This window comes from Etheostoma spectabile, chromosome 13, assembly GCF_008692095.1.
Source record: "Etheostoma spectabile isolate EspeVRDwgs_2016 chromosome 13, UIUC_Espe_1.0, whole genome shotgun sequence".
In the NCBI taxonomy this organism is placed as follows: Eukaryota; Metazoa; Chordata; class Actinopteri; order Perciformes; family Percidae; genus Etheostoma; species Etheostoma spectabile.
In genome coordinates this window covers 7,072,163-7,094,903 of record NC_045745.1, presented here as the reverse complement: position 1 = coordinate 7,094,903, position 22,741 = coordinate 7,072,163, and the positions used below count along the sequence as shown (strand labels likewise).

Genomic DNA, 22,741 nt, shown 5'->3' with positions numbered 1-22,741 from the left:
TCCCATGTCAGAGGCCCAGTCATGTCTAAAGGTGGAGAATTGGCTTCTTAGAGCATGAAACATGAGGTGGTCACATGTGATTTGATAGAGATCAACAGCCTTTATGTGTTTTGCCTAATTGTTTTATGTATGTCTTATGATTTTAGCCATTTTTGGGTGTTTTCTTTCTGCACTCTTGCCTAAATCCGAAGTTGTTGTCCATTATCCCATCCTCTTTTCAGTCTTTCACTCTGTTTTCTGATTTGTACCTGTCTGGAGACAGTAACATTTAAATAAAAATCAACACATTTAAAAAACAAAAAAACAAAAAAACATTGAGCACGGAATGGTTCTAGAGAGAATCGCAATGCATCTAAGAATCGATTATTTTTCCACCACTATTAGGAACCAGCACTGAATTCCTGTTATCTGTACCAAACATTTTGAACAGATACTCAGCCGTAAGTAGCAATGTTTCTTGAACATGGAGGTCTTGAATGTCAACATGCTAACTCTGCAAACCAGCCAATAATGCACACATTGTCTCCTCCTATCAAACATCTACAATCAAATGTAGGTGAATCAATCAACAGGTTAAAACTCAGCAGCCAGATACAATGGCTGCTACCCTTTAACAAAGCAGGCTTTAAAACGGACTAAACGTCTTCTAGCTGTGCATCACATGTACGTGGGCCCAATGCACTCAAACAAACCTGGGTCAGCGGAAACAAGCTCAAGGACTAATGACTGTACTGAATTCATTTCCAGCAACAATGTTTCAAGGCCCACAGGGTGAATAGGGCAGGCGATTAAGCATATCAAAACAAGCTCGGAGACGTTTTGTGACAACAAATTGAGGATAATGTCCCTCTATCGCAGCCAGGGACAAAACAGACAAGCCCCACAGTAGGAAAAACACAACAAACTAAACTTCTGAATTCCGCCTTTATCTCATAGCTAAAGAATGTCAACACATTTAACCAATTGTTATTCACCTCACATCACTATTGTCTACAATTTCATTGAATGGGAGATAAGATTACTGGAGTTTCTTTAGCCAGCATGCATAATGCACTTCTATTCCTGCAGGCTGTTTTCTGTGTGGATCTGCGGAGTTGCTATAAGTCGTGTTTACATGACAACTACAACAGAGATGCAAGGACACCACAAAGATTGTGAGAAAAGATATGTATAATCCTAAAGGGTCAGAAAGGGGTCACACACACACACTGCAGATAATTATGGAAGTCTGGTAACTCAGTCATGAGCACTGGCTCCTTGCCCTTGTCTTACACTAAAAATCTCAAACTGTTAGTCATGGTTAGTTACGCTGCCTGGTGGAGGGAGCCAAATAATACACACAAAAGCTTTTTGAAAAGATTTAAAGCTATGGTGCGTAGTTTCTGTCTCCCCCATGAGGAATTCTAAATAATGACAGATAAAAAGTCATGGTAATTATCTTCACTTGAATGTATCGGACGTCCAATAAAACAAAAAAAAGATTATGCACCAATGCTTTAAGTTTAATGAACGAAAGTCTCATAGAGATTTGTATCAATCAACACCTACTTGTCTTTTGTTTGGGAAGCCTGAAACACAGACACAAGCTTAGCAAGTCTTAGTAGTTTTGAGTGTGGGTATAATATCCGAGGTGGGAGTAAACGCAGAGAGCTGAGATAACAGACAAGGCAAGCCCTACAGAAGTTACAGAAGCTGTAACACTGGAGAGAGTGAGTTGTACTGTTCCGTTGTAAACTGGAACAGTAAACCACTCCATCACTGTTGTAGTCCAATATGCAACTACTTCTAGCACCAGTCCTACCAACGTTTTCTATCTGTCTTAATGCTCAAACATAAACCCTTTTTTCTAGTAAGACAGGGGCGTGTACTTGAGAAGTTAAGGAACGACTGCACCTGCATTAGTTGCATCCTCAAATAAAAAAAAAATAATTAAAAAGAACTTTGTTGAACAGATGGATCATCTTCATCCCTGCCTTGGCTTTCTTTCTGCCCAGACAGGGGCCCAGCACTAAGTAGGATGTGGCTCAGGCTCGATCTAAGCCTGGACCCTCTGGAAGAGACAAGACACTGCTGATTGATGATCTGTTCTCTCTCTCTCTTTCTCTCTCTTCATATTTCCATCTGAGCCGTGTTGTGTTTGCTAGCCCACATCACCATGTTACTCACACAGTCGATGGGTTTTGTCAACCAGAGGCCCGCTGAAAAGCAGACTGTGAATCTTCTAGCAAATTGCAGTCATTAATCAAACCGGTGCATTCTCAGCAAAGCAGCTCCACTAAAGCATCGCACTGAGAAAGACGCTTTGCGCTGGGCCAAGACAGATAGTTGACTGGGAATATCTGACACTCAGGGTGTCCCCTGTGGACATGCATCAAAAACACAATAAAAGTGCTACTTTTCAAATGATTACATAATGAAAAAAGACAATGCATAGTGCAGCATATAAAGGTGGCTGACATGAATCATATTTTAACCACATAGATGAACCAATACCATAATTAGAGATTTCACCACAAAGCATGGTTCCACAAGCAGCACTCCACCTGGACACTTCAGAGAGTTAATGCACTTTGACAAAGGCAAAGCTGTGCGGGTCAGAAAGTAGTATATATGTGTACCATGGGGATAATCCCTGTTGGGAGTGTAGAGTATTTGATGAATCATTCTACAATACATAATCATAAACTATGTGCAAATGAGTGTGCCGAGCCAAAAGTAACTCTGACGGGTGAGGAGGCGCAGGCAGATCAGTGTGTGGGAAGAGGGGGATCAATGCAACTGTGTTAAACTCTGCAGAGTCCCACTGGGTGCGGCTAGAAGAAGAGGAGGTGGAAGAAAGCTGCAATAATGTAAGAGGCAAGAGCAGAGGTCATAAATGTTATGATTCAAACTGGGTTTTTTTCCTGCAAGCTGCTGGGGAGGCTATGGTATCCTCTCATAAACATTAAACATAAACCATGACCACTCTAGATGAGGGAGCGCTGTTTAAGTTCAGCCCGGTTTTCCCGATACTGCAAAGGCCACTGATGTTTTTATGTCCCCCTATTTAATTCTTATAGTAGGAAAATGTAAGTGGAAGCCTTGGAAATGCTCATAATGACAGGTTCCTTATCTTATTTTGGAAACGTCAAACTCAAAACCTTCCAGATTCACATTTATTTAGGTAAAACTAGGGCATAATTATGCTGTTATGTGATAAGGCCATGATCACATAGTTTCCCTCTGGGGAAGCCCTGGTGGTGATGAAAGTAGAGTTTACAATCTACCACACTTAAATATAAATGTGGAACAAAAAGGCCAAGTTTGTCAACTGATGCCAGAACAGTCATGTGTCGTCTGAAGTTCTTTATTACTGCACCATGGTTCACCTTCAAAAGAGCAACTTCCTTGGCAAATCTTTGTCTCCTTCTTGTGGTGTACATTTGCATTGCAACCATTTTATCAATTAAGTCTAACCACATTCCCAAGTCTGACGCTGGCCTAATGATGAAGTGCCTTCATTGGGATAGACTGCTTAAAATGTCCAACAAATACAATGTAGACTACAGGCTTTGTGACTTTGAATAAAGTTGGAGGCCAGAAGAGTTTCTCTGATAATGGGTCAAAAATGTCAACTTTCCTGTGGCACCATCTGCTGGAAAACAAATGCCAAAGACAAATATGCAACTTATATAATAGGAGGAAGTGTAGTCACATGAGCAATTATGCAAGCGATGAAATAAAAGATCTAATTGAAAAATACCCGTTGTGGGTTAAAATAAATCAAATATACTGTAGAGCACTTTTCGTCAATAATCCACTGCACATGACCAAAAAGGTAATAATACATGTACATTTGTTTTTTGTTATGCTAATTTGACGTAATACTGCTACACGGCATGAATCTTACCTGAGCAAAGAGAACACACTGTAGGAGTTTCTGACTGAACTCTGGTCGACTTGAAGCAGACTGTTTTTCTTCCGCTCTGACTGATCCTGTAACAGCCATATGTGAGTGTTTCAGTGCAGAGGCCAAACAGCGTCCCAATACAACTAAGGAGATTAGGACTGGATATTCCATAATGATGCAGAATCTGGCAAGAATTGACAAAAGGCTGTACCTTATGATCAAAGTCAGCTGCATAGTAGCCATCATTCAATCCAAATATTATCTCATTTGGATTCCTGGACCGAATCTGTGGACAAAGCGAGGCAGTACAGGCTCATTGCAGGGAGACGGAGAGAACAAAGAACAGCGGGCAGCTGGCTGTGTATGACACGGTGCTATCTGTTTACGAGCTTTGAAAATAGTCTCACTGGGAAAGAATGACAATAACATTGAGTTCTGAATTTTAGGATAGCTTTGAGGATAGCTCATTTTTCCAAACGTGCAATGTGCAAAACTCTTAACTCAAAGTGCAAAAATGACTGGGAGCGTGTTCAGTCCTCACATTAGCACAAGTTTCAGTGCTTATTACTGCAACATAATTGATAATAACTCTCTGGATAGATAATTCTTACTTCAAATATTGATTCTTTTCTTAATGCATGCTTTTTTTTTTTTTTTTTTTTAATATAAACTTTTGGCTTTTATTTGACAGGAAACCTGAGGACAGCAAAGGGACGTGGGTCAAACTTGAACTCGGCCCGCTGCTCTAAGGACTGAGCCTGTACATGGGGCGCAGACAAAACGGGAGAGAGAGGGGGAATGACATGTAGCAAATGGCCACAGGGCGGAGTCGAACCCACGGCCGCTGCGTCGTGGAGTAAACCTCTAAATATGGGCGTCTGTTCTACCAGGTCAGGCGCACAAAGGGGCGCAATCTTAACCAGGGGAGCTACCAAGGGGCCCCAATGCTCGCTTTTTTTCCCGAAATAGCCATTTATATAATCTTGGGGATATGAATTGCAGACTCTGTTTTGATGTGAATTATCATTTTTATTCATGTAGTTCCACTTCCTTGATTAAGATCCTTTTATTCTAAAATGCAACAATGATTCAAATTCAGTATTAAACATGTACAGTGTTGCCATGCTCTCACGTAACTCACTGCCTAATGTATTACCTGATTTGATATGATGTTTTCATTGTGTGTGTTATGTTAGAGTCCCAGGCCAATATTAAAAGGATGTCATATTATGTTAATATTAACATTACGTGTTTTGCACACTGAAACTCTGTTGTCAAAATGTGTTGTTTTTTTTAGATAATAAAACAATTAGCTCAGTTTTTGATCAGATACCACACATGCCATGTAGATGTGTACAGACTGAACGATTGATTGAAAACTTTATTGAACAACAATCAAGAAGTGTTCAAATGGATAAAAACACAATAAAGCCCAAAGGCATTTCATTGTGGTCCAAAAACCAGCTGTCCTCATAGGTTTGCTCTCCACTTACAGCACATTTTTATTGTAGCCTGTGCCTACTACACAGGGACCCTTGTGACACGGGCGTAGATTATACAAATAAAGATGATCATTTGTCTGTGTGTGGTTGCTGACCTGCTGCCCTGTGTATCTGAGGCCATCCAGATTGACCTTCCATTCTATGAGGAGCTGGTACTGTTCCTCCTGTCCTCCCCAGATCCTCACCACGAAGCAAGACACCGAGGTGTCCAGAAGGTCCGGCAGCATGCCAAAGTCCAGGCTCCGCCACGTCGGATTCTGACAAACACACACACACGCACACGCACACGCACACGCACACGCACACACACACACCACGGTTTGCAGTCACTTGGTGAGGCTAACCAGTTTAGTAAGAGTGCATTAAAGGGGAATTCCGGTCAATTTCTATGTAAATCTTGATCACTATAAATACGCGAGTACTTTTAATTGAAGAAGAAAAAAAAAACTGAATCGGTGCAAGTCAACACTGAGTAGCTGCAGGTAAATGTAGCTTCCACTGAGCTAAAACAGCAGTTAACGGGGCAAGTTTTAGAGTGCCTTTGTGCATCTTAACAGACACACAATGTAATAAGTTTGTCTGTATAACACAAACAGGGCCCTTACGTAACATCAAGATGCGTTTTCAAATCAGACATTGTTTTAATTCACCTACCCTGTCTTGATCTTACCAGTGGGTAGCTTGCTTGCCTGGTTAGCTGTTAGCTGCTAGCTGTTAGCTGCTATTGACAAGTGTGTTCAGCTAGACTTTTGTGAAAATCATAACACAGCAGTTCCGTGTGTATTTGTAGCTCATCCATTTAGTGTATGATCGATCTGATGTTGGTGAGTAGGAGGCTTTGCAGTATCGATCTGATCTTTAACCGAGCAGGCAGCCTTTGTCTCCGCCTTCCTCGCCTCCCGCAACCGACAACAATCCCCCGAGCGCCAGGTGGTGTAGTGGGTGTCCCACATGCCTTTGCAACGACAAATTGTAGTTTATTTCCTCATCAAAATAGGTATTTAAGCACTGTAAAATAGGCATGTGGCTTTCACAGTAATAATGTTACTGCCAGCTGTAGCTGGCGCTTGGAGCAGCTGCTTCATCTGCCTGTTGCACCTCTCTGTCTGGTTCTTTCCAACTATTGCGAGGCGATTTCTTCGTCTGTATTCACAGGTTTGAATAAATAAGGACGACCATCAAACTCAAAAGGCTCTTCTGTGTCTTGTATATCTGCTATATTCTCCTAGTTACATTACTCCGAGAATCTTCCCTTGTGAACAACTCCGCTCTTCACACACAAGATCTGCACACTACTGTTTAGCTACCTTTTCCTGCAACAACTGAATTCCCAGGAGGCAACTTAGCCTTCAGTGCCGTTATTAGCTGTTAGCTGCTAGTGATAAGTGTGTTCAGCCAGGGTTTTTGTGAAAATCATAAAGCAGCAGTTCTGTGTGTATTTGTACTTCATCCATTTTGTGTATGATCGATCTGGCGTTGGTGAGTAGGAGGCTTGGCAATGTCGATCTGTGTGCTACTTCCCTTAGCCGGGCAGGCAGCCTTTGTCCCCGACTTCCTCGCCTCCCGAGCGCCCTTAGTGGTGTGGTAGGTGTCCTCTATGCCTTCGCGCTGACAAATTGTAGGGTTTTTTTTCCTCAAAATAGGTAATTCCACGTAGTTACATAGTTACTGATATGGTCATAACTACTACAGTGCTCAAATACCTATTTTTGCAAAAAATACACACGGAATTGCTGCCTTATGATTTTTTACAATGACCTGGCTGAACACACTTATCAACAGAAGCTAACAGCTATCAGCTAACCACGCAAGCAACCCACCAACCAGATTGAGACATGGTAGGTGGGTAGGTTTGTTTTCAATCAAAAGTACTCATGTCTTTATAGCAATCAAGATTAACATAAAAATTGGCTGAAATTCTCCTTTAATATCTGACATAACTGATCAGGACAATAACTTGAATCAAACTTAAGCTAAAACTCAAGCTATACAAGACAATACAAGCATGTGGTTGTTTTTTTTTAGGAGCACATCAAAAATGAATGGTACCTGTCAAATTCAATGAGCCATAAACATTGTAAAGTAATTGAATCATTGTGTTCTACATTAACCTTAAAGTCTGAACCCTACAACAGTTTGTTCTCTGTCCTTGATCGCCCAGACTGACAGCACTAAGTACTGCTTCCACAAAGCACTGTAGCCATTTACATCATTCAATTATGTACCATTTCCCTCCATCAGAGAGAAAATCTCTTGCTCCTCGGGTCACTTTTCAAGGACAGTCAGGAGAGGAATGTTACAAGCAGAAGTACAATCCACAGGGTGGGGAGGGCGGTAGAAAACAGAACTAGCGAGAGTCAGTAGTGGAAGCAAAAGGGACATAGCAGTAAGATGAAAACAGGAAGTCCAACAGGAAACGTTTTCCTAGACAACTGATGACGGGAAGGAGAAGCTGGGCTAAGAGATGACAGAAGTCATGACTCCAGTGCATTACACAGTCTGCAGAGGTAGGATGCCTGGAAAGCGCCGAAAGCCCAACAGTAATGGCTTACTGGCTCTGGCTGCTTGCTTCTATAGCTTCCTGCATATGCCACGCAAATAGGAGTAGAACAGCCAAAGAATCATGGGTAATTTACACAACTGGCTGATGCTTACAGACCAAGAGAGAACGTTGTACAAGGGAACAGCACATAAGTCTGACATTTTATTCAACAGAGCAGGTTTCACAGCATGACCGTACTTTGAAAACCACTTTAAGTAAGGTTATAGTAAAACAACAAGTCCAAAGGTGTCACTGACAGATAGGCAGCAGGTATAAATGCTATAAATACTACAGGAAGCTTGTCTTCCGTCATTGTGGCACTTCACATGATGAGCGGTGTACTAACACATCGGTGGGCTGCCAGTAATGACAACATTGTGAACCTCTCCAGGAGGCAGACAGGAATAGTTTCAAGGTTTAAGTAAGTATACTCACCAGCGAGTCTCGTATGACTTCACTCTTGTAAAAATCTAGAAAGACATCAGAGAATACTGGTTAAAAAGAAGGTAGAAAACGCTCATGCACAACCAACTGGGTTACATCTACCCTAAAATGCAATTCACAGAAGATCAGTAATAATTTGTGAATTTAAACCAGATCCTGCCGCACAGCAGATATGCAAGGTTGTAGTGATTATGTCACTTTATTGGATAAAAAACATGTTCTGATTTACAGCCATACATTAAAAAAAAAAGAAAAAAAAGGGTAATCTCTAAACTATGAGTTCCTGCATGGTTTCAGCGCAATTTCATTTTTGTCTCAAATAGTAGGCATCTCTCTTTGATCCGCTAGCTGCCGGCCGTGCTGAAACCATGCAGGAACTCATAGTACACCATTTAAATAAAAAAGCCCACAGAACAGAGTGTCTTGCTAGTTCAATGTCCATGCCGCTGCTCCACACAGTGCAGAGAAATATAATGTGCGTTTTAAAGTATAAAAACAGACCGAGCATTGTTGCCCACTGTCAGCTCTCCCATAGAGGAGAGACAGGGTGGAAGGTGTGTGGGAGGGGTGTTAACACGGACCTCTAGAGATGCGGTCTCCTATACAGAGGTGGAGGGTGAAGTAAGTGTCCAGCAGCGGGGAGCCATTCTTGTTGACAATGTTTCTGGCCGCGATGCTCCGAAGATGACGCAACCGTCTCTGTTTGGCAGGGGGAAATACAGAAAGAGATAGAGAGAGTGAGGACAGATTAAAAACAAAGAACATATCAGGGCTGCTGTGTTCAGTTTCATTCTTATCAAGTGATGGTCTTAACACGGCAATAGCTTCCCTCAAGAGCGCCAACCAAACGGATCGTTCGCCGTGCGTTGACAGATTGCTGGACACAACGGCGTGAGAGAGGTGAGAGAGACGCCAGCGTGGAGTACCTGCTACTTCCTGGCTACAGACTGGGTCTGAAACAGTTTTCTCTTGTCTAGCCAAAGCAGCATTATACACTAGGGCTACACAATTAATTGCAATTGTATCAAAATCGCAATATGGACTAGTGCAATATCCAAATTGCAGGGTGGCGCAATATTTGTTAATGGAAAATATGTGTCAAACCTTTCTGAATGAAGTACCGGTCGACAAATATTATACTACAGCCTGAAGAAAAAAATCTTTGTTTGGCATAGATCCTTGCAAAAAAAATCACACTATCATTTTAATTTCTTTTAATGCTAATAATTTTCAATCATTCCTTCCAATATCGTAAATCATATTGCAATCGCAATATCAGTCAAAATAATCGCAATTAGATATTTTCCTCATATCGTGCATCACCATGTTTGGATCAACTTAAAGTAATTTACTTAAGTCAATTAAATTATATTAAATAACTTTGATTATTTGTTCATCTTTTTTTATGTTTTTTTTTACTTTTTTAAATGACTTCAATTCTCATTTAATTTTACGAGCACACTGCATCACAAACTCTACTACTTTCTTCTGTGAGTTTTAAACATAGACTGTATAAAAAGATTTAAAGCTCTGCAACGTTCCCCCTTCTCTTCATTAAAGCCTCTAGTTCACAGGCTGTGGGGATGCCCAAAAAAACTTTGTTGGTACTGCAAATTAGTTTTGATTTGTCACCGGTTGATGTGTGCAATAAACATTCACTTTGTGTACAACAAAAGTCGTCTGCATGTTAAAATATCCTACTAAAAAAAAAAAAAAAAAAAAACTGAAAAAAAAAACAATATTGTTGAAATGATTTGTTGATTTTATTTGATACATAGGGAAAGGCTGCAGGACGTAATTGAGACATTATGACGTTCGGACCTTTGCTGAGAGGAAATCTTATTAGCTGGACCTGAATAATATCAATTGAAGACTCCTGCTATATATTTTTAGCCTAAAATAGCAGTTATTTCTCATGCACAGAGGCACAACCAGCTGTGAGAGTCTGCTGGATGTCAGCCGCTCAAATTACAGCAGCATGACATCTCCATGGTAGCGTTGCGTAGCCAGTTAACTCGGCAGACGTGGTCAGTCATGACAGTCACATGAGAAGGATATCAACATTGTTTAGCTCTAGAATGATTTATCAAAGAATCTACACATCACAATGAGCCAACTATCGAAAAGCCATTATTCAAAATTCTTTCCACAAAAAACAAGGCTCAGTTTATCAGTTTGTTTTAGAGCCAGCATACTAGAGATGCACAGTTAGGACAAGTAAAGACTTTAAAAGATATATGCCTACCATTATATGGCTTAGGCGCAGAACCCAAGCTGTTTTGGGCACTACATAAGGCAAATGAATGTAGCTAAAGGATTCTTCTAAGACTTAATGATTTAGTTGGTCTCCAGTAGATTTCTTTAGCAAATCTTTTCTTTAAGCTTTTTATGTAATATTTGTTTGTTATGTGCTATAGTCTTTTTTTTTACATTTTATGCACATATATGGTTATAATAATGGTCTAAAAAAGATAAAATTGCATTTTTTTTTTTTGAAAACATTACATTTTCTAGGAAAATGTTCACCCCACGCCGTGCACCAAAGTGTTTCCACAAGTTGAGGGAAAACACTGTATAAAAAATTGGTGAGTATCTATGTTTGAATTCAAAGACCATCTTCCAAAGATCTCTGTGCAGCAGAATTTGGTGCCTGCTTCCGTAAAAATCTTAAATCTTTAGGCTTATGTAAAATAAATAATGCCTGGAAAGGCAATGTACATGGGTGTGTGGAAACACAAGAGTCACAGGAGATGCAATTTGGCAGGTTCCCGCTTCAGGCAACACGTCACTACAGCACAACTTCTCTCTTTAGCAGCAGGCCTGGCCTCTCTCCTGCAGCCAGACTGAGACTAAATCTAAGTCACGGGATTCCATGAGATTACAGGCCTCCCAAACAGAAACACTGATTGTTCGGCAAAGGCAACCCCCCCCCCCCTTAAAATGGGGGTGCACATTTCTGAATGGGCTAAAGTGGACCACAGGCAAAGAGAAATGGTGTTAGTACAATGGTGTGTCGCTCTACAATAAATCGCAATAATATCAGAGCTTATGTACACTAAAAGCTAGACAAAGATCAAAGGTAGGACCACCCTCGGTCTCACTCATGTGCTAAAAATGATCAACAAAGTGATGGTGGTATGTGACAAACGGTCAATTCCACGACGTTCCACTTCTGGGATTGCTACAATGCTGGGAAATCCCGCGGATTTCCCTCTTTTGGCCGGATGTCCGTTACCTTGGGCTTTCTTTGTGTTGTAATTTTAAACGGTGAATTTACCAACTTAATCCTAATAGTCTTTTGTGGGTTATAGGTTATTATTATATATAATTATGATAGATGACTTCTCACCCTATTGCTAAGAAGACGCCAGACAGTTTCTCACTCATTTCTCCTAAGCACGCGTACATTAACCTTGTGAACAAGCAGAGCTGGCAAATATATATATGCCCTAAACTAAGAATGATTTCAAAAATGGAAGTGTTTTTAGTTTATTTTCATCAATTTTGGTGTGACCACCCTTTGCCTTCAACATAGCATCAGATCTTCTAGGTACACTTGCACAGGGTTGTTGAAGGAACTCGGCTGGTAGGTTGTTCCAAACATTTCGGAGAACTAACCACAGACCTATGTGGGTGGAGGCTTCCTCAAATCCATCGGTCTCTTCATGTAGTCCCAGACACACTCGATGATGCTGAGATCAGGGCTCTGTGGGGGCCATGGCATCACTTCCAGGACTTCTTGTTCTTCTTTACGCTGAAGATAGTTCTTAATGACCTTGGCTGTATGTTTGGGGTTGTTGTCCTGCTGCAGGATAAATTTGGGGCCAATCGTACGCCTCCCTGATGGTATTTGCCTGTATTTCTCAGCATTGAGGACACCATTAATCCTGACTAAATATCCAACTCCATTTACAGAAATGCAGCCCCAAACTTGCAAGGAACCTCCACCATGCTTCACTGTTGCTGCAGACAGTCATTGTAGAACCGCGCTCAGCCGTTTAGCGGACAAACTGCCTTCTGCTACAGCCAAATACTACTCCGTTCATATGTTTTTGTGCATAGTTGAATTGCTTGGCCTTGTTTCCATGTCGGAGGTCTGGCTTTTTGGTTGCAACTCTTCCATGAAGACCACTTCTGACCAGACCTCTCCGGACAGTAGATGGGTGTACCTGGTTTCTGCCAGTTCTGAGCTGATGTCAGTGCTGGACATCTTCTGATTTCAAAGGGAAATAAACCTGATGTGTTTTTCATCTGCTGCACTAAGTTTCCTTGGCTGACCACTGCGTCTACGATCCTCAACGTTGCCTGATTTCTTGCAAGTGTCCTTAGTAGAATTGATGCTGGTTTAAAGGCAATGGGTGGTAACACCAAATATTGATGTGATTTAGATTTTCCTTTTGTTGGCTCAATTTTTGGAAATTGATCAAAATAAAAAAAACATTTATATTTTTGAAAGCAAGGTACTACATGTTTTCACACCTGCCTAAAGACTTTTGCACAGACTTTATATATTTTTATATAAAAAAATGATATGGTTTGTTTCAAGGGGGGTTGCTTCTTTTTTTTTCCCCTTTCTTCACATGCTTTTGTATGTGAAACCAGTATTAAATAGCAGTGTCTTGTAATCCAAGGTAGGTGGGCAAAATGTTTGGATAACACAAATAAACAAATCTGGATGATGTATATATATATATATATATATAATTAATATTTTGTTATTATTATAATATATATATATTGATATAAAAATGGGATTTGGGTTAACATTTGATGTTTTGTCTTTTGAAAGCACATTTTCTTATCCCAAAATATTGTAACATTACAGTACCTTCTTATTACTTCAGTACGTATTTGGTCATAATGCTGTTATATATGATAGTGTGCATATCACACAGCCCTGCAACAGAGCAAGCACTCTCAAAGCTCAGTGTTCGCATTTAGTTGACTGTTGGGCATTTGTAGTGCTGCAGCTTTAAAGGTTTGACATCTAGTTGCTTTTAATGCACTCACAGTTCTCATACCAGGTTAATGTAAAGAAGTCACACACCCTCCATAATAAACTACATTATCATCTCTCCTGAGTTTAACTCTTAGGCTATGTTTTAATGTGTTCTGATGGAGCTAGGGAAGGGTGTGGGAAGAAACAAACTCAAATCAATCAATGAAATCTGCAAGACAATATTACATCCACAGTATATTGAGGGAATGAGTGTATCTACAGCAATTTCCGATTAGTGCAGCTGTTAAATAAGATTTGGTGATTGGTCACAGCCCCATGCCCTTAGAATATTTGCATGTTCACAGATTAATCATGTGAGAGAACACATGAAATTTCCTAACATAAGAGCTAAAGATAGAAAATGCAGAGCCATTTGTTAAGGGGTCAGTTCAGCCAAATACACGTTTTCTGCTTATCCAGAGTATTTAGTAAAGTAGATTTCTTTTATGCTGATGTGTTGATCTCTGTCTCTGGGGTGTATGCTGCCAAGCCAATACAATGAAAGTTAGTGGAACTTCACTGCAGATACAGTAAAAACAAGTATTTGATTTTGTACATTTGCCCACTGACAAAGAAATGATCTGTCTTTAATTTTAATGGTAGATTTATTTGAACAGTGAGAGACAGAAAAACATAAAAAATCCAGAAAAACACTCAAAAATGTTATAAATTGATTTGCATTTTAATGAAGGAAATATGTATTTGACCCCTCTGCAAAACATGACTTAGTACTTGGTGGCAAAACCCTTGTTGGCAATCACAAAGGTTAGGCGTTTCTTGTAGGTGGCCACCAGGTTTGACACATCTCAGGAGGGGTTTTGTCCCACTCCTTTTTGCAGATCTTCTCCAAGTCATTAAGGTTTCGAGGCTGACGTTTGGCAACTCCAACTTTCAGCTCCCTCCACAGATCTTCTATGGGATTAAGGTCTGGAGACCGGCAAGGTCACTCAGGACCTTAATGTGCTTCTTCTTGAGCCACTCCTTTGTTGCCTTGGCCGTGTGTTTTGGCTCATTGTCATGCTGGAATACCCATCCACGACCCATTTTTATGCCCTGGCTGAGGGAAGGAGGTTCACACCCAAGATTTGACGGTACATGGCCCCGTCCATTGTCCCTTTGATGTGGTGAAATTGTCCTGTCCCCTTAGCAGAAAAATGTTTGACGGAGGGGATGGTGTTCTTGGGGTCATAGGCAGCATTCCTCCTCCTCCAACCACAGCGAGTTACGTTGATGCCGAAGGGCTCCATTTTTGTCTCATCTGACCACGACACTTTCCCCAGTTGTCCTCTGAATCATTTAGATGTTAATTGGCAAACTTCAGCCGGGCATGTATATGTGCTTTCTTGAGCAGGAGGACCTTGCGGGCGCTGCAGGATTTCAGTCCTTCATGGTGTAGTGCGTTACCAATTGTTTTCTTGGTGACTATGGTCCCAGCTGCCTTGAAATCATTGACAAGATCCTCCCGTGTAGTTCTGGGCTGATTCCTCACTGAGATCTTGCATGGAGCCCCAGGCCGAGGGAGACTGACAGTTCTTTTGAGTTTCTTCAATTTGCGAATAAGTGCACCAACTGTTGTCACCTTCTCACCAAGCTGCTTGGCAATGGTCTTGTCACCCATTCTAGACTTGTGTAGGTCTACAATCTTGTCCCTGACATCCTTGGGGAGCTCTTTGGTCTTGGCCATGGTGGAGAGTTTGGAATATGATTGATTGATTGCTTCTGTGGACAGGTGCCTTTTATACAGGTTGTAACAAACTGAGATTAGGAGCACTCCCTTTAAGAGTGTGCTCCTAATCTCAGCTCGTTACCTGTATAAAAGACATTTGGGAGCCAGAAATCTTTCTGACTGAGAGGGGTCAAATACTTATTTCCCTCATTAAAATGCAAATCAATTTATATAATTTTGACATGCATTTTTCTATTTTTTTTTCTTGTTGTTATTCTGTTTCTCACTCTTCAGTCTAACATTTTAATGGTAGATTTATCATTTCTTTGTCAGTGGGCAAACATACAAAATCAGCAGGGGATCAAATACTTTTTCCCCTCACTGTACATCTTTTAAATGTAAGTTTCCAATGCTTTGAAGAGCACAAACAAAAAGGCCATTCATTGCCATTGTATGGGGGGGTTGCTGCAGAAAATTCAGAGCCAGAAAGTTTCTAACCTAGACACATAAAATTGAAGTCATATGCATGACCAAACATCACTTGGTGAATACAGCATAGGGCTGCACGATTATGGCCAAAATGATAATCACGATTATTTTGATCAAAATTTTGATCGCGATTATTCTCACGATTATTTGTTGATTTTAACCAAAACAAATTTTATTGTCACATAGACTATTAATAACTGCGAGAGGGAGTGTGATGGACGCTACTCCCAGAGAGACGGCTAATAATTATGAACGGGTCTAGCACGGGTCGAAGGGCGGATAGACACGGCGTCTGTATCTTAACTGCGCTGCATTTTTACTAACTATGATATTCTGGCCATGGGTCACATCTCTGGCCCAGGTCCAGGTCCAGGAGCTCCGTCTCACACTGTTACTCTGACAACTGAAGTTAGTTGCATTCAATAACTTCTTCTGTGTTCTTCGCCGTGGCGACCGCGATACCAGAGTTACCCGCGGAAACACTGGTACTAATCCAGGTTTTCCCCTCATACTTAACAATATACAGCTTTGTTAGTAACAATTAAAACTGTAGACATATATCAGAGTGTGGACCGGCGGCCGCTGTGTGGCGGGGCCGCGGAGAGTAAGAGGAGAGAGAGTAGGACGAGAGAGCGTAGAAAGATCCAACACATGCACGGCTTTACAGACGAAATGGGTCATTAACGCAAAATTAAACCACATCCATATAAAACAGCATTGCCGCAGATACGAGGCATTAGCACCGGTGCATCCTAGAGGAGCAAGCTAACAGTAGCAGACGCTACTAGCACGACTAGCACTGCTCACTGCTGTTGTCTGAAAACAATACACGGGACAAAGTGTTGCGTTTAATGGTAATGGTAAACCTTGAAGACCGAGTATTACCGACTGCTATCTGTTGAGTTTTCCTCACGCTATTCTGTCCTCTGGGACTGTCTACATCTGAAACTAAGATGCACGGGGTGCAGTGAACTACTCTGATTGGCTCATGAGCAGACGTTAGTAGCGGTAGATTGGCTCTGCAAAAAACCCGGAGCGTTCAATGAAATGACGCTTTAAAAAAAAATAATCGCTCGATCACGCAAATTTGATCGTGGGAAGTCAAAATCGTGATCGCGATTAAAATTCGATTAATTGTGCAGCCCTAATACAGCATGTCAAATTTTCAAACATTGCTGTTGAAAAATATAAGTACCAGTAGTCTTTTTTTAATCTGAATAACAATAGACTATGCTAACTATGTTTAGTGATATGAGCTGTTGAAACAGTTTAAATTGGCAGTCACACTAGCAATATTATCTAAATAAATTTGAGGTAACATAAGTTATAACTTATTTTAAAACATTTGTTGTGACTGGAGCAACATACTGTAAAGGCTCTAAACTGTAGATACTTGGATTCCTGACATGGACTGAAGTAGTTTGATGTAGGTCCAAGAAACTTGCTGCATAAACCGTAGATGTGACTCATCAGATGTAGTGTGCAGATCAGGTGTTTGCTCTTAAAGCTGCACAAAATGAATATAGTGTTCAGCATAATAATAATAAACAACGCGGATAGCCTGTTACAATCCACTCCTAGCCTAACTACAACTCAAAATGTCAGGGATGGTAATGTGTCTATGAGGGCCAGAAATTACAATCTGAGGTCGATAGCCCAATGAATGAACTGTTCAAATATTTGCATGTTGTTTCCAAATGAATGAATGAATGAATGAATACATGAATGGATGGCTGGGATATCGGATTGTTACGCTTCCAAGGAAGCAAAAATGAAATCAGTTCATGATCTAGACGTTTTCAAAATCCCAATAAAATAACTGTATGAAGCAATATAACACCACAGCAATGGCACATATATGCTACCGTTTCCCTTTAACGTTAACTGAGCTGCCACCTGCGTGCTGACCTGACATCACGCCAAGTTAGCTAAGTTGCCATTAGCAGAAGCATACTAGCTTCTTGCACAAATAAACGTGTAGAATGATATATACCCTCAAAATAGTGCAACACACCAAAAAGTCGGGTTCTAAAATGCCTACCAGCAGCGTAACTGGTGTTAGTGCATCTGGGGTGTCAGTCCAGTTCCATGAATTTCCAGTACTGCAAGCTAGCAGAAGCTAGGTAACTAGCTAACCAGCTAGGCCTGCCGTGTTGCTCCAGACAGCAGTTGTAACTGACGTTGTAAACCACAGTACACACTGACGCGGCCCAGTCCAAGGTGTTTTTGTGTCATTTGAAAGCAGTTCGTATTGACATAAGGTCAGAGGCTTAGCATTTACCTGCTGGGATGTGAGCTCTACATGTAATGCTCGAGAGGATGAAGCTCCAGAGTTGGTGACAGAGGCGGCGGGGATGGCGAGAACCCGACCGGTGATGGAGTTCATCCTCCTGTCGGCATCTAGCGGGTCCCCCTCATTCAACAAAACATCCCATCCAGGGCATCCAGAACACTCGGTTTAAAGTTTGCGAAGTCCCAGGCAACCACTAGAGACATACAGACACGGTTGTTTGTGAGGGTAAAGCTCTACAACAGCTGTCAGCTAACCAACTGGACGTAAACAAAGTACAGTACAGGCTTGCTACACTTCGGTTCGGAAATCCGTCTCCGGTTGGGTGGCGCGACACCTAGGCTGCTGATTGGCTCGAACTAACGTCAATCATGTAAAGGTGTCGCCTGCTACTGAAAGCTCGTGTTACTATTGGTTGTGTTATCTGTTTATCATCCAGGATGGGGCGGGTGTCCGTTGAAATCTGTCAAAGCAGCAAAATAAAAGGAAATTGCACAGCACAGCGTGACATGCAAGTGACAGTTAAATGACGGCACCCAGACAATTTCTCACCTCTCATCTTTATTAGAGCCAGTACAAAACCTTTCAAAACTATTCAAATGTATACTGTGCTGGCCAATCCTGGGGCTCCTTCCCACTACTGATCTACACCAGAACCAACACTGGTTACAGGGGCAGACCAATCTAATTAATAAAGTTCGAATTGTGTTATTTGGAATATTTTCTGTGCACTAGAACACAGTAATATGAAAGTATTCCTCTATAGGAGCTAGGGAAATGTAAACACCTCAGGTGGCCCCTGGATCCCAAAAATAGAGAAAGTACTCATGTAAAAGCTGCAAAAATGAAAAGTTCTGCATTAAAAATTAAACTAAAGTAAAAGCACAAAAGTATTATTAGCAAAATATATTTTTATATATATATATATAATATTATATTATATAGATATATATATATATATATTATATATTAGATATATGGACTGCAATAGGATGTTTGGAGCAGTTTGTGAACAGTGGTTTCTGTTGGAGATAACATTTAAGCCCATTCGGATGAATGATTTTAAAATTAAAGGGTTACATGTCCAATAAAGCCATATTTGAAATATTTTCATGTTATGGTGGGGTCCAGCTGGCCGTGGAGTATTTGTTTTGGTTCTATTTTTCTGGTTTGCTATCGGCCTACCCTGTTTTTTCCCTGCTGTCTTGTCTCTCACTCCCCCTCCTGGTGAAGCCAGCTGACAATCCACACGTGAGTTCCATCCACAATTCAATCCAATTAAAGCATAATTTGAAATCTTTTTCAGCCTGTTAAAGCCATATTTACATTTTTATTTTTATATTTTTTTAAATACTTTAAAAAGGAATCCTTCTGTTAAAGGAGAATTCTGGTCAATTTCAACACATAGCTCTTTTAGTAAATTTGGAGATCTGTCAGTAGAGAGAAAATCTAAACCATTTAGTGGTGCCTACACCATGTTATCCTCCTGCTAGAGTTTGCACCCAACAAGTTTTAAACTTGTTTATAGCCTCTAAACATGCTCAAAATGTCATTACAAGTGCTGAGCCATGTGCAGTGATTCCTTCAAAGTGAACACAGCGACATTTACTACAGTAGATGTGACAGGCATACAAGTTGTGTTAATTCAACCAGTGCACATGATGCTGAAGACTACAGTTTCAGATTTGGGAAAATGCAAAGATGAACTGTGTGTGTGAATGAGGGTCTGTCCAATTTCACAGCTTTTTTCACACGTAGCTAGTCCATATTGGACCATGTCCACAATACACAGACTTGTCAAATCTGCATCGTGGTTTTGATTCTGGACCTGGTCCAATGAGGGCAAAGTGAAAAAGCAGTGAAAGCTCAGTTTTTTCATTTTTATAAATACAATAAAGCTGTTATGCTCTACCTAAAAAGTCTAACATGATATCACAACAGTATAATCCTAAGAGGTTTCCCTTAAATGGCAAATCAGACGCTGCGTATCGTGTTGGATGGGGATATTTAATCACTTCTAGTTATTTAATCACATTTTACTTTGAAAAACAGTACAATTATCAATTTCACAATGAATTAGCTATGTACTTTACTTTTTTCATAGATTGCATAGATTGCAAGTACAGTATATGAATGTGAACTATACAGTGGGGTTCGAAAGTTTGGGTGTGACGTCAACGTCACACTCATTCAACAAATAACGATATTTAGGGACAAAGGTAATTTACGCTCTCTCTCTCGCCACGCAGTTTCAGGAAGTGCAGCGTTTAGGCGACATGTGCAGGCCAAACATTTCAGCTGTTTAGACGAGCTCAACTTGGAGCGGAAGTAATCATTGTAAGCTATCTAGCAAACATAGTAGAATTTAACTGAGATGTTCAGTGTGTCGTTTTAGTTTCTAGTAACGGTCATAACGACACAAAACATGCTGCTGGTCTACATGAAACCTAAATGACTTGAAGGTACAGCAGACTGTCCGACCATTCTATGAAATGTATTGTCTTAAAATAAGCTGGAAAGTGGTCTAATATTGTTTGTTTTTTTTTTTATAGGACTGTCTTCAAGTGCAACATTGTCTGTCATTGTTTTTTCCCACATTAATTTAAAGTAGTAAGTATGTCTACAACTTGTTTTCTTTTTCAATTGGGTTTGTTTTTGTCCATTTCAAATTTATTATTATTATTATTAAAGGGTAAAGTGCAATATCCCTGACGGACGCTGCGCAATTTTAGGGCTGGTTATAGGCTCCAAGATAGCTTTAGAGACCCCTTATTGCTTGCTAGGGTGGTTGAAGGTGTTGCCTTCTATTGTCCCTGCATGTAATGTGTGAGTTTTAAAGTGTGCTGTGATGTTTTGTTCTATTGCTCTTTTATTGTGTGTATTAGGTCCTAACGCATTAATAGCCTCTAAACTATTCCAGTACAATTTTGCTTTTTATATCAAGTAATTGAGACGGTGTATATTGCCATTGCATTTTTTTAAAGTCGCTACTGTGTAGTTCCACACTGGTGCTTGTAGGCCGTTATTTTTTTAGTGTTTTGAATCTATGCAAACTGTGTGAATAAAATTCCATTTTTATTTTGTACCTGGCCTCCCGTCCTGGTTTGTTCTGGACACATACCTGTTTTCAATCACTACACTTGTGGAAACAACTGTAGCTACATTACAAAATTCTGTTTCATCAGGGTTCAAGGCAAGGCAGCTTTATTTGTAGAGCACATTTCAGCAACAGGGCAATTCAAAGTGCTTTACACAAAATCAGTTAAAAAGCAGATAAAAAATTAAAACTGATAAAACACATGAATAATCAGATAAAAATATAAACATTAAGACACATAAAACACAAGAATAAAAGTTACAGTGCAGCATAAGAAATTAAACACTAAAGAAATGAGCAGTCATTTAAAGAAAGGCGCATCAAAGAAAGGTCTTCAGCCTTGATTTAAAAAAGACCTGAGAGTAGCAGCAGATCTGCAGGTTTCTGGGAGTTTGTTCCAGATATGAGGAGCATAAGAACTAAACGCTGCTTCCCCCTGTTTAGTTTCTGTCTCTGGGACAGAAAGTAGACCTGTCCCAGATGACCTGAAGGGTCTGGGGGTTCATAGTGTAGTCAGATCAGAAATGTATTTTGCCCTAAACCATTGAGGGATTTATTAACTAGCAAAAGTACTTTGAAATCAATTCTTTGAACAGGAAGCCAGTGTAAAGACTTCAGAACGGAGTGATGTGATCCAGTCTCTTGGTCTTAGTGAGGACCCGAGCAGCAGCGTTCTGGATCAGCTGCAGCTGTCTGATTGATTTTTTAGGGAGACCTGTAAAGACCCCGTTACAGTAGTCAAGTCTACTGTAGATGAAAGCATGCACCAGTTTTTCCAAATCCTGTTGACACATAAGTCCTTTAACCCTTGATATATTCTAAAAATATGGATGCACCACATGAACTTGTGCTACTAATGGGACAGTTTAAAAGTGCCAAACAAATGTTTGACATAGACCTCCTCCTTTAAAAATGAAGAATACACACTTTTTAGAAAGATTTCACCTGGTCCAGCCAGAGGAATTTTTTCTTGGTCACAGGGCAGATACTGGACGGAAACGGGGACAAATGAAGCCGGTTTTGGCACCAGACACTTGTCAGTATGTACCAATACTTGAAACAATCAAATTGAATTGAAGATGTCTACATCTGTTGGTTTGGCTGGGGTGGTCTGCGGTGGAAGAGCCTTCTCCCGTTCTTTTTCCAGTCCCTACACTGTGGCGGGAATGACCTGGGAGATGTCGAAGCCGTCAACCTGGTCGCAGGAATGGCGGAGGACCTGCAGCTACTACTGGAATTAACAATGTGGCACTAGAGATTCAACTACTTCTTTTTATTATGTAGACTTGTCTTGTGACAATTATTTATTTACCTTAACCCACAGTGTTTTATGTATGGAATTTCCACTGGATTGTAAAAGGTGAACTACATTTTTTAATTCAATTTTCAACATAATCTTAAATAAAAAGATACAATGTTTGTGGTTTATGTAATTTTTAAGTTAATGCCCATTTCAACGTGCAATAGAGGTCTTTCTAGAGCTACATTTTGTTTTTCTGACGTAACTATAGGGACAAACAGTATTGTAGTCATACAAGAGGACATTGGTAATTTGGTATAATTTATAATTAAATCAAGTGTAATTGAAAATGCAATAATTGCTGTTTAATCTGTGTAGGGTTATTGTAAATGTATTATAACAAAAGTATGATCACAAATTGCATAGGAAAAAAAAAAACTTATTCAATGTAATGATCGAATCAAATCTACCTAATATTTACTGCATTTACATTTTTAAAGTGAAAACTAAAAACTATACAAGGACATGCATGTCAAGATCTAATTCTAACAGTTTAAATACAATAAAACATACATACAGTACA

The 22,741-nt window shown here is 40.3% G+C and overlaps 1 protein-coding gene across 3 annotated transcripts in view; it reads right to left on the bottom strand.

The window, feature by feature from the left end:
* The window catches only part of uvrag (UV radiation resistance associated gene), a 94,416-nt gene extending 76,266 nt beyond the window's left edge, over nt 1-18,150 (bottom strand). The window contains exons 1-6 of one of the 3 annotated variants that reach the window (XR_004334611.1): nt 17,813-18,150; nt 8,959-9,076; nt 8,369-8,403; nt 5,487-5,648; nt 4,101-4,175; nt 3,890-3,975 (exon numbers count right to left, since the gene is read on the bottom strand). Coding sequence is in view for 2 of the 3 variants with exons in the window: in XM_032533297.1 (XP_032389188.1) it covers nt 3,890-3,975; nt 4,101-4,175; nt 5,487-5,648; nt 8,369-8,403; nt 8,959-9,076; nt 17,813-17,917 (581 nt within the window). In the remaining variant the exon portion in view is untranslated. Of the gene's footprint in view, nt 1-3,889; nt 3,976-4,100; nt 4,176-5,486; nt 5,649-7,616; nt 7,783-8,368; nt 8,404-8,958; nt 9,077-17,812 lie in introns of those variants that run through there. The other 2 variants (XM_032533297.1, XM_032533298.1) reach the window with 2 other exon arrangements.
* Nucleotides 18,151-22,741: the final 4,591 nt, after the last annotated feature.